Source organism: Urocitellus parryii, chromosome 5, assembly GCF_045843805.1.
Source record: "Urocitellus parryii isolate mUroPar1 chromosome 5, mUroPar1.hap1, whole genome shotgun sequence".
NCBI lineage: Eukaryota > Metazoa > Chordata > Mammalia > Rodentia > Sciuridae > Urocitellus > Urocitellus parryii.
Window position 1 is genome coordinate 14,032,721 of NC_135535.1, and position 16,763 is coordinate 14,049,483.

At 56.2% G+C, this 16,763-nt stretch overlaps 2 protein-coding genes across 3 annotated transcripts in view; one reads left to right on the forward strand and one right to left on the reverse strand.

Annotated features, from left to right (window-relative positions):
• The window catches only part of Syn3 (synapsin III), a 378,592-nt gene that overhangs the window by 117,887 nt on the left and 243,942 nt on the right, over positions 1-16,763 (forward strand). The gene's annotated exons all lie outside the window — the stretch shown is intronic.
• Timp3 (TIMP metallopeptidase inhibitor 3) overlaps positions 36-16,763 on the reverse strand; it is a 49,946-nt gene continuing 33,218 nt past the window's right edge. The window contains exons 2-5 of the mRNA XM_026396722.2: positions 10,909-10,991; positions 4,732-4,843; positions 4,023-4,144; positions 36-3,803 (exon numbers count right to left, since the gene is read on the reverse strand). Of these exons, the coding sequence (XP_026252507.1) occupies positions 3,606-3,803; positions 4,023-4,144; positions 4,732-4,843; positions 10,909-10,991 (515 nt within the window). The 3' untranslated portion in view covers positions 36-3,605. The remainder of the gene's footprint in view (positions 3,804-4,022; positions 4,145-4,731; positions 4,844-10,908; positions 10,992-16,763) is intronic.

Here is a 16,763-nt window from a genome sequence, read left to right on the forward strand (position 1 = left end):
AAAAGGCAAGAGACTGGGAGTGTGTGATAGAAATAAAACCACTTTACTGTTTAGAATAAAGGACACACAGTAAAAAGTGAACACTAGGCAACATTACAAGACAATATACATTCACGGAATATAAAATTCATAAATAACATGGAGGAAAACTGTAAACAATGCTACAAAATTTAGCAACAAATACATTCCTTCCGGACAGGGTTTTCTCTTTTTTTATTTTTTCCCTCTGGGTGGTTTCTCTCCATCACTTCTGGGGTTCAGCACAGCAGACCGGCTAAAGGGGAAGGTGGAGGATCGGGAGACTCTCAGAAGCCCCCGCCCCGGAGCAGGACGCAGTTCTCCTCACTTCTTGCCCCCCAAGAGCCCGATTTGGAAGTTGTTGGTATCCGCCTCCCCGACCTACTTTGTGGTGCTTGTGACATGAGATCTTTTTTTTTTTTTTTTCATGTTTCTCTCTGATGGAAATACTCAGATCATTTGACTTCAGGTGGGTAAGAGCCAAATCCTTGGGTGCCACCTTGGGGCCATCCACATTGTCCAACATCATGCAAAAGATGAAGGGGAAGGGTTGAGGCAGGGAAGGGCACACACTCCTGGGGCCACAGTTCTCCCGGATGGAGCCATCCCCAGGTCACAGAGCTCTAGGGCTGTAGCTCAGCTGCCCTGAGGCAGGTTGGGGTGGGGGATGGTAAAGAAGTGAGGTCTAGCCTTATCTACCCCGGTCACAGCAGAGCTCTGGCCTGGAAGCAACAGCCTGGGCTTCCTGGATGAGGAGGCAGAAGGGTGCCCCGAGGAGGCAAAGAGAAGTCGGAATCACTGTTCCCGAGGCTCTGGAATTTTAGGAGAAATCATGGGTTCCCCACGGGGTGGGAGAAAGGGCTTGAGGGGAACAGGAATGGGAGTTGGCAGGGGATGACCAGGGCCAGCTGATAAAAAACAAGGACAGGAAATGCACTTGGTCTGTTTCCTTCTCCTTCGTATCCAGGGAATCCCTGGGGAGGGGACGGGAGGAGTGTCCCCAATCCTAGCTCCTTCTAGTTTCCCCAATTTGCCAATCTCGCTGCCTGCCCAAGTAGAAGTATTTTATCCTCGATTCCACTGTAGAATTTGATTCAGGAAAATGGCGGCATGTGGGTTCCATATTTTTTTTTCTCTTAGACACAAGGTACACATATTACAGACATGACACAAGATTTAGCAAAATCAAACAGTCACGATATGATGGAAATACAGAAGTGTCTCGGCTACATAAATGACTTTAAATTATACAGTGAGTGAACAGGTGAAATAAACAAAGCTATAGCTTATAGAAAGCTCAAAAACCGCCCTCTGACAATATCACTTTGCAAAACACCCTTCCTTGCCCAGGACCTCCCCACCAGGGCCCAGCCGACGGGGCCACAGTTTGGCCAACTGATTCACTCTGCAGGGACACTTCAGGTGCTTCATGATCAGGCCTCACCCCAAGTCCCTTCTTATGTCAGTAGGGGTGACCACCACAGGGACCGGGAATGGCCAGACACCTCCCAGAAGGAGAGGCTGATGTCCACTTGTGGGGGCACACTCGTGTGCGCTGGGTCAGGAGCTCCACCTCGCGAGACTCTGAGCTTGAAAGAGATGATCCCAAACCAAGTCTGTGGCTCACCCCTTGGAGACCACTCACGCATGTGCTGGCCTCAGCTCCTCCTGCTCGCACTGCCCCACAGAGAAGGCCAAGCCTCCCGCATCCCCCTGGCCAAATGGCATGACCACAAGGGGAAATGATCTCACGGAAACCCACCCCGAGTTCCGCCTCTCCCATCCTGCCTGGGTATTTGTGTGGGGGAGAAACACTACAGCTCCTTGTCTACGTCTGTTCTTTGTTTTTCCTCTTGTTACAACGGGCAGCTCTGCTTCCTAGAGAGGAATAAACTGAAGATACAAATACTAATAGATGATAAATACCCATAATCTGAAGAAAGGGACAGAGAGCGATCATGTTAAAGGTCACCATCCTACCATCCCCAGCTCTGAACAATATCCATCATCACCTACTCTCAGCATCTCGCCTTTGACACTCAAAACTTAAAATAATTTTATTTAATAGGAGAATTTATATTATAGTTTTATTTCCAAAAAAAAAAAAAAACCCACAACAAAAACCCTACAGCTGATTCCAGAGTGGGGCTTCTCCGGGGACCACCCACATTATCTCCATGAGGTGAGGACCTGAGCAGGTGGCATCCACCCACCAGGGAGCCGGGAAGAAGCCCAAGAGAGGTGGGCACCTGGCGGAGGCCAGATGCTCTGCAGCTGTCCCACGGCCCCTGACCCACAGAAACTCCACTGCCACCTGCCAAGCTAGCGAGGCAGTTTATGTGACAGTCCCCAAACACAGAGCAGAAGAAAAGGAGCAGGACAGAAGTCAGAGGACCCCAGTTATAGGGAAGAGAGGGTGTTGAAGATGTTCAGGATTTCAAATTTTAATTAAAATGAAAAAAAAAAAGTCAACTTGGAATGTCATGATTTTCTTCAAACAAGCAACAACAACAAAATAGAGATTAAACTATTGGCGTATTTAACAGCATTGAATAGAATTCTGTGTCCTGTAAAAAAATTAGCTTATGTCCCCATGTGGGCATATGCAAATGTGGATACAAACACATCCCCCCCAGGTGAGCTAAACTCTACTTTGGAAACAGTAATCTCTACCCAAATCTACATGGCTATATCTGTGGATAGCGTAAAGTGTGTGTCTTTCTCTGATTTACATCAAGGCAAGCTCCGGGGCCAGACCTCCCAAAGAGTTTCCCGGGACATCTTAAGGGAGGTGGGGGAGAAGAAGGACATTCATCTCAGTCTTTCACCTGAGCTTGTGCACAAGGAAGAGAGGTGCCTCCTGACTGCAGGCAGATGTTTAAGTCGTCACCAACCGAGAAAGCTCTGTCTTCTGGCCTGGCTGCTTGCTCCAGGCTCAGAAACATCTGGTCAACCCAAGCATCACAGGGCTGGGAGCACCACGTGTGCCGCGTGTCTCAGGCCCTCCCCTGAAGTCGGCTCCTCCCTCCCGCACTCTGGCTCGCAGACTCAGACGGGCAGTCTGGCTGGGACCTGCAGTAGCATGTCCTCTGGGTGGAAGATCTTCCGCCCACCCCGAGTCTGCCTGGCGCTGCCCTAGACTGATCTAGAAAGAGCTGGCCTTCCGGCAGCTTCTTTTGTCTGTGTCCTTTCTGTAGTGGGTGGAGGAGGACGCGGGGAGGAGGGTGTGGAGATGGTCGAGTGGGAGAGAAGAGAGCGGAGTAGGGATTACAATGCCCAGATGTGGTAGGTTTTTCGATTTCTGTTTTCCTAAAAAAATAGACGTTATCTATCTATCACGAAGATAGGCATGGGCCAGAAACTCTCAGGTGGAAGTGGGTGATGTCAAAACCAAGGAGAAGGGTGCAGGGGGCCGGGAGGATAGTCCAAATCAACTCCATAGACAGCACAGGCGTTTCTTTAAGTGTTCCAAGTGCTAAATTTGCGAGAAAACAGGCACTAATTTCATTGTCATCATCTGGGAAGAGTTAGTGTCCGAGGGAAGCTCAGCGGGAAGGGAGGGAGGTGAGGCGGGGTTGGGTCTGGGCTCAGGGGTCGGTGGCATTGATGATGCTTTTGTCCGGGGGGGCCCACCCTCGGTACCAGCTGCAGTAGCCACCTTTCTGCCGGATGCAGGCATAGTGTTTGGACTGGTAGCCGGGGTAGCCGAAATTGGAGAGCATGTCGGTCCAGAGACACTCGTTCTTGGAGGTCACAAAGCAAGGCAGGTAGTAGCAGGACTTGATCTGCAATAAGATACAACCAACAGTGAGGGGATCCGGGCCTGGTGCCGCTCCAAGTCTACATTCAGACCTGAGGACCACTGCAGGGGCTGGCCGAACACACCAGTCCTTTAGCGGTAACCTAAGTAATACCAACTCACGTTTATTGATGCCGACTGTATACCAGATATTGAGCTGCTATGTTAATCCCCTTAATTCCTGGTACAGTTGCCCCAGGCTTACCTTGCAGTTGCACCCCAGGTGGTAGCGATAGTTCAGCCCCTTGCGCTGGGACAGGGTGAGCTGGTCCCACCGCTCCACGAAGTTGCACAGCCCGGTGTACATCTTGCCGTCGTAGACGCGGCCTGGGGAGGAGGTGGGGCCAGAGGAGAGCTTCTGGGTCCAGAGCCCGCCAGAGGGAGGGCCCTATGGCCAGGCACCGTGCTGGGCAGTCATCAGACCCATGATTCTATTTCACCTCCCCCAACCCCTTTAGAGTCGGCCGTGGCCCCCTGTTCCACCGGAGATGAGACCCAAGAGGCTGAGCCCGTGGTCCAAGGTACCAGGACCGTTGGGCCTCAGAACAAGGCCTAGAGCCCGACTCCTCGCTCCCCTTCTGTGGGTTTGCTCTTTCCTGTTACTGCACCGACTGCCCCAAGGTCACGACCTTCAGACAAAGGCCTGACAGGCTGTCTGCAAGGTGCTGTGGGACAGAATCTGCACTCACGGTAAAGCTGAGAAACTAGAGAGGGAGAGGGCCCAGGATGACCTGAAACCCGGCCTCGGTGTCGGAGCCACCAAAGGCCCTGTCCAGCTGAGGAACAGTTCTGGACTCAACAGTGGGACTCCTCAGGATGACGGGACCCAGGCTAATATCCCCAGGACCCCGAGTCAGCTGCCCAGACCCGTCAGCTCCAAGACCCCCCGGCCTCGGTGTTCCTGTGGCCATTACCTGTCAGCAGGTACTGGTACTTGTTGACCTCCAGCTTCAGGCCACAGAGACTCTCGGAGGCCTCCGTGTGGATGTACTGAACGTGGGGCATCTTGGTGAAGCCTCGGTACATCTGTGGGCAGAGAGGACGTCGTGAGAAGAGACCCAGGGCCCAGGCAGCACGCCGTCATCTGAGATAAAGGACCAGGGTCCCCCTCTGCAGACATTAAGTCACAGACCTACCCACCCAGGACCCCCTTCACCCAGAGGGGGCCACCTGCCCTTTTTTCTGAGTTAGTTTGTGCCTTCCCCGGGGACCGGGTCCTGCCAGTCCCATTCCCCATTCCAGCTGCCCCACAACATCCCTCCAGCCACAGATTTCTCAATTCCCAACACCTTTTCATAAATCCAAAGAGAATGCTGCGAAACAGGTCCCCTTGGCTTTCCTGCCACAGCCCTGAGCTCTGAGGGGACAGGCAGCCAACCAGCATCCGCAGGACATCCCTGACACTTTTCAGGTACCAAGGTGCAAGGGTGTCCTGAGAACATGAATCCCACACGGCAGACGACACTCAGAGATCCTCTGTGGTGGGGAGACCTGAACCCAGGCCTGGGGGCCCATGTTTGTGTTCTTCTGAGCGTCTGGAGGAGGCGTGAGGATGGTGACTCCAGAGGAGCCGCATAAACATGTATACAGAATGCCAAGGTTCTATCTGAGCCTTTAATGATGATTAACTGGGACCGTATGCGAGCTGACACCCACCATTTTCATCTACGACCTGATCTGATACAGTGGCTCTTGAATGGAGGCACCGCTCCCTCCTTGGAAACGGGAGGGAACCTGGCAATGACTGGAGATGCGTTGGGTTGTCATGAGAAGGGAGGGACAGGAGAGCCGTCCGTCGGCTGTGGTCCCAACTCATCTAATGCCCATAAGGCCCCGCGAGGCGGCTCATCCTGCCCTGGTACCGAGGAGGAGCAGGAGCCACGGGAGGGTCCCGTGGCCTTTCCAAGGCCACAGAGTCTATGCCGTGGACCGCGGAGTCCGTGCTCTTCACCCTCATCCTGCGCCTCTTCACCGCAGCCTGGGAAGCTCAGGACCCGGGGCTTCTGCTACAGCAAATGCCATTTCCATTTATGGCTCTCGAGGCTCCTTTGTCAGTGTGCGCTCAGAGACCCGGGGACTGTCACAGAGGCTTAATCCACTCTGCGATTCCGGGTTGGTCCACAAGAGTCAGCAGGCCCCCATGTGCCCAGGCAACCGTATCCTCCGTGTGAGCCGCGGAGGGCGGGCTGAGCACCCAGGCTGGGTCTCAGAGAGCTCAGGCCCTGGGCCACTTGTGGTCTCTGGGCCTGTCCCAGGGCTTTACAATAGGACAATGTCCCTACTTTAGTCCCTGGCATGCGTTATTAATCTACTTATGATCATTAATACACAGCCAGACACCCCCCCCCCCCGGTTTGGTGCCTCCTTCATGCCTGCACTCGGTCTGATGGGCTGATTGCCGCCTCGTCTTCTCTTAACCAGTGGCTGGCGGGCAAGGGTAGAAGGTCACAAGGCCCTTTACCCTCCTAAAGTCTCCCACTGGACCTCAGGGGTTTGGGAGACAGAGATTCTGTGCGGCTGGTGAGAGCTGAACTCAGGCCTAGAGTACCCCACGTTGTTGATTCTTCTGAGCATCTGGAGAAGGCGTTAGGATCGTGACTCCAGAGGAGCCTCATAAACACAAAATGCAAAGATTTCTAACTAAGCCTTTAATAATTTTTTAAATAGAACCATAATGGATTCAGATGTCTCCTTTCTGAACCCGTCTTCTCCCTGAAGGCCTCACAGGTACACAAGGCAACACGGCCAAAGTGCTGGCCACACTTGGTGTTTCATTAGGCCATGGGGGTCAGCAGGGCATCAGGTCAGGATGGCCCCTGGCTGGCTGAAAGAGGACCTGCTGCTGCAGCCATCCAGTGTGGCCCGCAAAGAACACCCCGCCCTTACTTCTGTGCCCAGTAAGTTCTCACGTTGGTAAAGGTTCCCGCTGAGCACTTGCTTAGGTCCTTGGGGCCCAGACGATGAGAACCTCGGCTCGTTCTGTGTCTGTCTCTCCTTTCTCTCTCTGCTTTATGGGCAGAGTCAAGACCCTGTGGAGGGTCCAGAGATCTGAAACGCTCATGGCAATCAGCTGGGCCTCCCCGCTCCTCCCGTCTGAAGGAGCCCGTATTTTAACCAGGCTCCTCGAGCTCACACACAGGACAGCTGTGGGTTCAGAACAGAAAACCGGGCCTGACAAACCCGGGACGGCGTGCTGGGGGTTAATTCTGAAAATGACAATATGGCGAAGGTAGATTCTACCCATGGACTCGTCTTCCCTTTATAATAATCGTCTGATGATGGATAGGCATATTGTGTCTGCAGTCACAGAAGACTGAGAATTGGTTTGGCAAATTTGAGAGGCATAGACCAGGTTTCTAATATCCTGAAACCAGAGAACCATAGAAAATCAGGATAAGAGAGGACACCAAAGGTCACCTGATCCAACCAGTGTCTCGGGGGATTAGTGATGAAGGCAGGTTCCGTGGACTGACAGTTTGAATCCTGTCCCTGACATATTCTAGCCACTTGGAAAGTTCCTTATTCTCCTTGGGCCTCAGTTGGTTCACCTGTGGCTTTGAGAATTAGATGACTTCGAATAGCACTCTGCAGACAGCACTGAGTAAAAGTTAGCTTCAAACCAGTTATTCCAAAATCGGGGAGGAGAGGAGTGGAGGGTTTGGCCCTGCTCTGCCCAGTGTCATCTCAGGAGCAGTGGTGGTATTCAGGCTGGCCCGGAGCCCTGCTCAGAAGCAGGCCATTCTCATCCAGCTGGACTCCGCCTACCCCGTAGAGTCTCGGCCCAGGAGAGTGGGGGGGCGGGAGGGCGGTTCCCTGTGGGCTGGGGGCCAGAGAGCCTTCCAGCTGCAGCTTCAAAAGCCAGACCCTGCTTTTGCTTATTTGATTAGACAAACTGCTGAGGGAAGGGGCCGAGCATTCTGACCGCCCAGCAGATCTGTCCTGCTCCTAGTCAGGACGTGCAAAGCTCATGACCAGCACGTGTCCTCCAGGATTCTCTTGGGACCAGCTGGGACATAATGTCCCCCACGTGTTGTCCCCTGCAGCCTGCCCGAGAGCCTGCACAAACAACAGCTCTTGGCAAAGTGGACAGCTTTCTCATGGTCCTGATGGGAGATAAGGTCCCCACCGATTACAGAGGCCAGTTCTGGAAACTTCCACCTTTGCACTAGGCCCAGTGCCTGAGCCCCAGCTAACCCCCAAGTCTGGGTTTGCAATGAGCTGCCTCCACGTTCTGGCACCTGCACCCCTCACCACACACCCACGGGTCTCCGCACACTCGACGTTCGCCCGAGGGAAGGGTCAGAGGCTATGGAGTTAGCAGCTGGGGGCAGGGGGTCTGCCCACCTGGCATCAGAGGCCAGGCAGGGCTGGGGTCTCATGTTCTCTAAGCTCTTTCAGTCCTGCTTGAGGGGAGCCCTCCCATCTGACTCTCTAATCTGCCAGAACAAAGCCTCCAAGGAACCCTGCCAAAACCCATGCGGACCCGCCTCCAGGCTCTCCTGCCTCCCTCCTCCCCAGATTTTTCGGATCCACCCTCTGCAGCTGCATGTCAAGAGCTACGGGCGGGATCTTGCACGGAGGAATCCAGGCCGACCTCTTTTGGTTCCCTGGGGGACCTAGCACAAGTGGGGGGTGAGGGGGAGACCCAAAGCGGGTGGGAATAACCAGTCGGCCTGCAGCCCCGATGCTCTGTTACCTCCTTGCTGGCAAAGACCCTGCGGCCTAGGTCTGCTTTACTACTTTCTAGATGCACGATCCTGACTGTCTCATAACCTTCCAACTCTCAGGGGCCTCACCTATAAAATAGAGGGTGAAGTGTGGCTGTTTTGCACCCAGACATGAGGACTGACCTCTGCAAAGGTTAACAGAATGGCTGGTACAGTCCAAATGCCCACTACATGTCGCCTGTGTGCTGTCCTGTGTAAATTTTAACAAGTCTTATCACTGCGACCCCAGCTCACGTCCCAGGGCTAAGCACAGAGGAGGTGGTAGGAAGGATACGGTGGGTGGTTGGGTGGGTGGACCGCGTCCTCCCTGACTTGCAGGCAGGTGGCCTGAAAGGCACTGACCTGAGCTGAGGGTCATAATGCTGGGCCAGTAGGAGAGTCAGTGTGACTAGTGAGTGAAGTTAGGGAGCAGGGAGACCTGGGAATTCCTATGAGGACACACAGGATCAGGAGGGGCCCCGATGCCTTGGCTTAGGAACCAGATCTGTCTTGAATTCAAGGCACGGTTCTGGGAACTTCATTTCCCCCTCGAGCCTCAGTCAGAAGTCAAGGAAAGAGCTTCACGTGGCGTTCCTCACCCCGGGTACCCGGAACTAGGGGAGGAGGATGAACAGGAGCCTGAGCCCCAGCCTGGAGTGGAGGCTGTGCTCAGAGGCTGGCGGGTGAGCACATGGCATCTGGCTTCTTAACAAGTGCCACTGGCTGATGTGACACCAGTCAGGGGGATGGGACATTCTGCACACAGACAGGGCTCTGGTCACCCTGGCCTCCAGGCCTGGAGGGTAGGAGGGAAGGCCAGCCAGCCTAGGAACTGCTGCCTCTAGCTAGCTCCCTCCTGGCTCCTTGCCAGCCTCAGGGTCCAGTGATGAGGACCACGGCAGGGCAGGGCAGGGCAGGCTGGCACTGTGCTGCCAAACTCTACTTGGTCTAATAGGCGTTGGGTTCCTGTGCCGGACGCCAGGGGCTGACAAGTGGGCTTTGCCCTTGCTGGTTCCCCACCTCCGCCCACGCTCCGTTCCCCGGGGCCTCTGAAGACACAAGCGGTCTCATGACTGAGCTCAGGCAGGCGAGGGCAACTGGCCAGGCCTGACTCTGGAATTACATAACCCGAAGGCTGCAGATGTTTCCAAAATCGAATCCAAAGCAACAGGTTCCACAAAATCAGAGCAGCTAGCCTCAGGCCCCAGGAAAGGAAGAACGAGGCCTGAGGCTGGCCTCCAGGGTGGCCGGCTACCACTGTGGACGCTGTCCCTCCCCCAGCTCGAGTCCCCATGAGGGCTGAAGCTCATCTCCTCCGGCAGTTTTCAGATCTGTAGGGTCCCCGCTTCATCCCACGATCAGGTGGAGACACATCCACCAAGTCCCCACTGCATGCCGGGTCCGACCCTAATGACTGGGGACATAATACGCTCCGTGAGTCAGAGGGCCAGCAGCTCCCTTGGACCTGAGCACATCGAATCTCAAACTACCGCTCGGTCACACGCAGGACTCCCTCCTCCCAACCTGACCACAGTCCCGAGACAGAAACTCCGTGTCCCCGTGGGCGCCCTGGTTCCAGCTTCTGCGCACAGGAGACCCTCACTGAGGCAGAGGCTGCAGGAGTGGCCTCGGCTCAGGGTGAAGCGCCAGGCCTCTGTGCCCAGGAAACACGAGGCACCTTCCCCGCGTGCACCACCAGCTCCTGCTGGAGTGGCACTGCCAAGCCCCTGGAATTAGAATGCCCGAGCCGGAAGGCCCCTTAGAGGTCAAGCCCCAGCCCAAGCCATGAAGGGGAACAGATGGCAAGACGGAGGCCCAGGAAAGAGGCCGAGGCCCAGGCCAGTGAGCGCGTCAGAAGAATGGCTGAGCCCAGGGGGCAGCCTCTCTGGATGTCGCGTCCGAGGTCTCTTCCCCAGTGCCTCACGATGTCCCCATGCTCAGCGACAGGTCTCACGACATGACATGTTGAGTGGACGCTGCCAACTCGCTGGGATGAAGGGGTCGGCCAGAGCTGGGAGGGGGCAGCACCCCCCCCCCGGGGATGATGGGTGAGGTGTCAGTGTGAAGATCTCAGGCCACCTGGTGGCCTCAGTGGAAGACAGAGGCCCAGGGAGGACCCATGGCTTGGCCAAGGTCTCACGGCTGCCCAGGAACAAGGCCCTCCGCCCTCTGGCTCCGGAGCTGGGCCGCCTAATGAGCACCTCTGGGTGGCTTCACCTGCACCCCTCCTCCTGCTGCCTGTCACCTCCTGCTGCCTGAGCTGCGGCCTCTCCTGCAGGCAGAAGGCCTGGGGCTCAGACATCCCCCCGACTCAGCCTCCCTTGGCCAGGACCCCGCGGGCCACCCCCAGGACCCCTCCTGGAGCCGGGGGATAAAGCCACTCACCTTCATCTGCTTAATGGTGTAGACCAGGGTGCCGAAGGGCCCCTCCTTCACCAGCTTCTTCCCCACCACCTTGGCCCGGATCACTGCAGAGACAGGAGAGAGACAGGGCCGAGGTTACACAGCTGACCACACAGGGGGCACCTCAGTGGGCCAGTGAGCCCGGGCGGGGCCGGGAATGGCTCTCTGCCCTCAAGCCAATGGGAACAGACACTAGTGTGTATCAGGAGGAGGCTGAGACCCGGGGGAGCGAGGGTAGAGGAAGGAGACGCAGCCATCGTCCATGCTAAGGACCCCGGGCTCCCCACTGTCTGCCTGCAAGTCCCCAGGCCACCCTCACCCCAGCACAGCCTGGGGGTGCTTCCCTGTGGCTACACCATAGTCCCAAATCGACTTCTGTCAGCACTTCCTGTCCTCCCTCCAATGCCTACTGACAACACCACGGTCCCCAGGCCTGTTCCCTGTCCACCAGCACCCATGCCTGACCACCACCTCACTGGGGCACTTCTGGTGCACAGGTGAATGGTCCAGGTCCAACATGTCCACAGGATCGATGCACCCAAGCTCCCTCAGTGTCCCTGGACAGCACTCGGATCGGGCTCTCAGGACCCAGTGCCTCGATACCAAGGGGGACAGGAGAACCGCTCTATGGGAATGCAGGAAGGGCTGGGAACTGGGCTCCCGGGCCAGGCTGAGCGGTTCCGATGCAAGCCCAGACGTTGATGGCCATCATTTTTGGTGGGTTCCCTCTGTTTCTGGACTCCCTTCCCTCTTCTATAAACAGGAATCACAATGTTTCCAAACTCCTGCCTGGAAGGCTTAGGCAGGACGGTACAGGTGAACCTGACCTTGTCTTTGAGGCAGTTTACCTCGATGTTATTAATATCCTCATGGGATGGGCGGACCATGCAAGGATTGTTACAATAGAATCAGCTCCTGTTTACTGTGCACCTACTATATGTACCCGTTCCCTCCTCTACTCCTGGTCAAGAGTACTGTGAGTATCCACACCACGGGGATGAGGGCCCTGAGGGCGGAGAGAAGGCGCCTGAGACTTTCTGATCCACACAGAGGGGCTGACTCTGAGATGATGAGAAGCTAGGCCACCAAGAGCATCCTCAAGTATGCCCGCAAACCAGACAGGAAGGAGCAAGTGGACAGGTCTTGAAAGGAGGGAAGATATTGCAGAGAGTGGCACTCAAAGGAGACATCCTCCAATGGCAGGAAGGAGCCACGGAGGGCAAGGGGCCCGCTGCGGGGGCCTCCACAGATGGGCTGGTGCTGTCCCCCCAGGACCTGCAGGGGACAGAAGGGGTTCTGCTCTGAGACCCTGTCACCTCGGCCTACCCCAGCCTCCACTGAACTCAGACACATAGGTGCACACCCTGGTTCCAAGCCACTTTTTGAGTAGATATTTTTAAAATGGTTGTTAAAAGAGAATTTTTTACATACCCCCACCCCTTCTGATTCCTCCCAGGATGAGGCTGGACCCTCCCCTTCCGGTCAGGCATGAAGTCAGGACTCAGAGGCCTCCAGGGCCCCTCCAGCCCTGCCTTGCCAGGGATGGCTAAACACGGCGTCCACTGGCAGAGGCTGCCACTTAGCCCGGGCAGCTCCAGTCAGGAGGAGGCGCGGGGTCTTCCCGAATCTGTTTAAAAACCAGAGGCTGGCGGGGTCCCAGGCCAGCCTCCCAGACCGCGTCTACCTCCAGGTCTCGCCGTGAGCAGAGCCTGGGCAGCCAGCCAGCCTCCCGGGGCCCAGGGACAGTTTCCCCTCCGTCGCCCACGGGCAGGTTGGAACAGCTGAACGCCAGGCAGAGAACAGGGCCTGCCGGACCTTCCAGGGATCCTTCCTCCGTGATCCTTCCTCATCTGCTGCTTCAACAGGGAGGGGGGGGGCAACAGGGAGCCTCTGAGGAGCAACCTCCACCCTTTCCTGGCTCAGAAATGGCTCCACAGAATGCTTAAGCAGCCCTGCCCCGAAAACCTGGGTACTGCCCGGGGCTTCTGCAACGAAGTGGCCTGAGCCATTGGAGTCTAAGGCCCTGTCACTCCTTGCTACCTCAAGTCATACTTACGCCGCCAACCCTTGCATCTCAGGATGGCCTTGTGAACATGAGAATAGGATTCTGTTGTCAGAAAGTTAGAACAGCAAAGAAAAAAGTAACCACAGAGAGTTCCTCCATTACTAGGTGGCCTTCCAGGGTCTTTTTCTCTCCAAAATCTCTCTGACTTTATTGGCCCAGTGCCTTTCAAGCAGCTTAGAAGTGACACACTTCTCCTGAACCAGACAGGTTCAGCATCCGTGCTATGTGATCCTCAGGAAGTTACTAAACCTCTCTGAGCCTTCGCATCCGAATCTATAAAACAGGAGTGATAAAAACAAAACCCCCTAAAGTTGCTGTGAGGGTTCAGTATGAGCACTAAGAGCAGAGCGTGGCGCATCCCAAGCCCCAAGCTTCTGCTAGCATTGTTCTCAGCGTTGTACACTCCGTGACTCCGCCTGTTATCTGCTCATCCTGGAGCACTGTCAGCTAAGGCCCGGAGTTCTCCTGGGGACGTGAGGAAAGGCGAACCCGTCTGAGCATTCCTGGTGGGACTGCAGGGAGAAGTGGGGACCTAAACACAGCCGTCAGAACAGGTGTGCAGCGTGTTTTAGGCCTGGCACCTGCTGGGTTCCAAATACCTGTCCTCCTGGGCACCGGCACACAGCCCGCGAGCAGCCCGGCAGGCCCAGGACCACGAGATGTGTTTACGGTCCAGAAAGACGGAGGCGAGAGAGCCCAGGACAGAGGCCACGCCAGTGTGTTCCTCACCAAAATAAAACCCCACTAAACTGAGCTAAGATCAAGTGACATTCAGTTCTCTTCCAGACAGTCACAAAGTCCTCCCGTCAAATCGTGGCCAACTCCAGATCCGCCTCTTTGGCCTGTGAATGAAAGCATCTTCATTTGCTTTGGTTTCTCCTCTGGGACTCAGATGTGCGCTGTTGCCACTTTGGGCTTCTGTGTCCAGCAGCAAGGGCTCCCCGGGCCTTCCCCCAGGGGTCACAGAAGGGGGGCATCATGGCCCCCCAAGGGCAACACAGCTCCCAAACTGGCAGCTGGCGGCGTTCAGCTGTTCCCTTCACCTGGGAGTGGCTGCTAAAGCCCGCCGTGTGGACAGGCTGGGGTGGACACAGGTTCTCCTGATTCCTGCTCCTGTTGGGGAGCAGCCCCCACACTGTCCTCTAACAGCAAAGCCAAACCCGGTGTGAACCAGGTTGGCATCTGGAACACTGGGTGGGTCTTGAGGCAAGAGCAAGAAATGGAAGCCCCGATTCTGGCTTCCGAAGACGCCGTGTAGCAGGGAGACAGGGTGAACAGATGGTGTTAGGGGACAAATCTCAGGCAGGCCAGGGAGGAATGCGGCTCAGTCTGAATCTCAGCCTCTCGCCTCTCCTGTCCCTTTGGGTCTGCCCCTGGGAAGGGAATCTGGCCTGCTGGGGCTATAGAGATTAAGGAGTAAGTAATATTCGAACTAAAAAGTTTCTAAGAAACTGACCCGTGGCCAAGCACTGGCCCAGAATGTGAGTGGTCCTGAAAAAAGAAACTGGGGTGTGTGTATGTGTGTGATTGTGTGTGTGTGTGTGCAAGGGCGCGTACGCACGTGTGTTCCAAGTTGCCACACTGACCTACAGATACGTTTGGACACCTCTTAAGGCCCGGGAATGCAGGCTCGAAAGTCTACTGAGTCATCTTTTCTCCTTTGAAGTAATTTTCTTGGCAGGAAGGCTGGGAGAGATTGCAAAAACAAGGCGAACCGAGCCCACATCTTCCAGAAGCGTCCCTTCCCCGACCCATCCCGGGCCTCCATTCCCTGGCCACGTGGTCCTCAGCAGCACAAGGTTTAAACAAAAACAATTTCCGCAGCAAACAGGATTCGGCTCCCAGGGCAGCTTACTGGGGGTCCCTGGGAACGGCACATCTGCTGCTCATCAGCTATCCTGAGGACACCCCGGAGCCTGCCCGGCTCTCCTCCTCCCTCCGCTCCCCACCCAGCATCCTCATCCACCTCCAGACCGTTCTGCCCCGCTGAAGGCCAGGCTTTCCACAGCCGGCGCAGGGGCCGCAACCAGGCTGCGGCTTGGCAGGTTGGGGAACAAGGACCCTCCACTGAATCCAGTCTCCCTGCTCAGCTCATCTTCCCCTCCTGTCCCCACCAAGAGGAGGGACCCTACAGGACCCTGGCTCCACCGTCCAAGCACAGGCCCAACTGCAGCAGCCCCCGGCGGGCCAGGACTCTGCATCCGGGCCGTGCAGGGAGGGCAGAGCCGGGCTCCCCGCTGCCAACACCCCTTCCCACCCAGGGAGCCCATTTCTTTGCATCCCCAAGTCTAGAGAAAGATGGCAGCCGGATGACAGCAACCACCCCTCACCCAACACCACCACTGTGTGCCTGTCACCTGTGTCCTCAGAGGGACCCCGGAAGGTGGCAGTTATGGTGCCTGTGGTTGTCCTAGTTTCCCAATCATGGAAAGGAGGACCCGCTACCCTGGGAGCAGTTTTGCATCCCAGTGGGGGAAAGAAATCGGAGAGTCTCCCCGGTTAGGAGACGACCTTCAAGACTTTACAGAGGATCTGTGCTGATCGCAGAAGAGCTGATAACTGCACTCTCACCCACCCCCGTGTCCACTCTGCTGCAGACCAGAGGGGACTGACCGCAAGGAGGAAGGACCCCTCCTAAGTCCCCAACAGCTCCACAGCCCCTAGCCACCCCACTGCACCCTTCCCACCAGACACACACACACACACACACACACACACACACACAATCTGCCGCAACCACCATCAGCGATGCAGCGGCACATGCTCCCTGCTCCCCAGCACAGGACCCTGATGGTGTTTCCCGCCACCCCGGGAGTTTCGATTAACCAGGCTGATTGACTAAATGAGACAACCTCCCTGTTCAAAGGCACTTCATCACCTCGAAGCTAGACAGGTGACACCCGGGGACAGCGCTGCTGGTGAGCCCTGGTGGCCCCTTCAGCTCACTCATCCCAGGCAGACAGCACGGGGGCCTGGACGCACCTGGCACTGGGCACCTCCCAGCCCCCGAGGGACTGCAGCATCCTCCCCAGCGGCCGCTTCAAGGTCCGCCGCAAATTTCTGCCACCTCTTTGGTGAGACTTTGATGATGTAGAGTAGAGAGGGGACCACAGAGAGGAAGGCGGACAGCAGGGGCCTGGCCCTGCCCTGACTGGGGCCAGCTGGTCCAGCCTGTGGGTCACCGCAGTCCCACGTCCCCCCTGAAAATCTTCTAAAAGACCCAGAGCTGGCCGGGCAGATGGAGAGAACCCTAGAGAAGCATCTTTGGTGCTCTGGATGACCCTGAGCAAGTCACTGCCCATCCTGGCATATAAATCCTGGGTGACAATGGCCAAACTCAATGGGCTCTTTCAGTGACCTAAGCCCCCCCACCCCGACCTGCCCATGACAGGTCACTCATGACCTTCATGAGGCTCCAGTCCATTCAGCAGTGGGCTCTGAGTCTTCCTCATATTCACACCCCGCCATGGCTTTCAATGCAACCCGCACAATGACTCCTCCCACTTCTGTGCGGCCTCCAAGCCAGGACCCCAGGACCTTTGCACGCATCTCTCCAAGGCTTACCTTTAGTCTGCTTTGACACCTGAGGACCAGTAAGACCTCTGAAGTCCAAGCCCTCCAACACGGAGCCTCACCCACACCTGGGTCTCCCAGGGCCCTCTCCACCACAGGAAATGGTGACTTGTTCCATCCAGCACCCCAAACACACCCCAGGCCCTGCCCCTGCGGCTCCCCCTCCCTCACAGGTGACTCCCTCCCTCCCCCGTTCAAG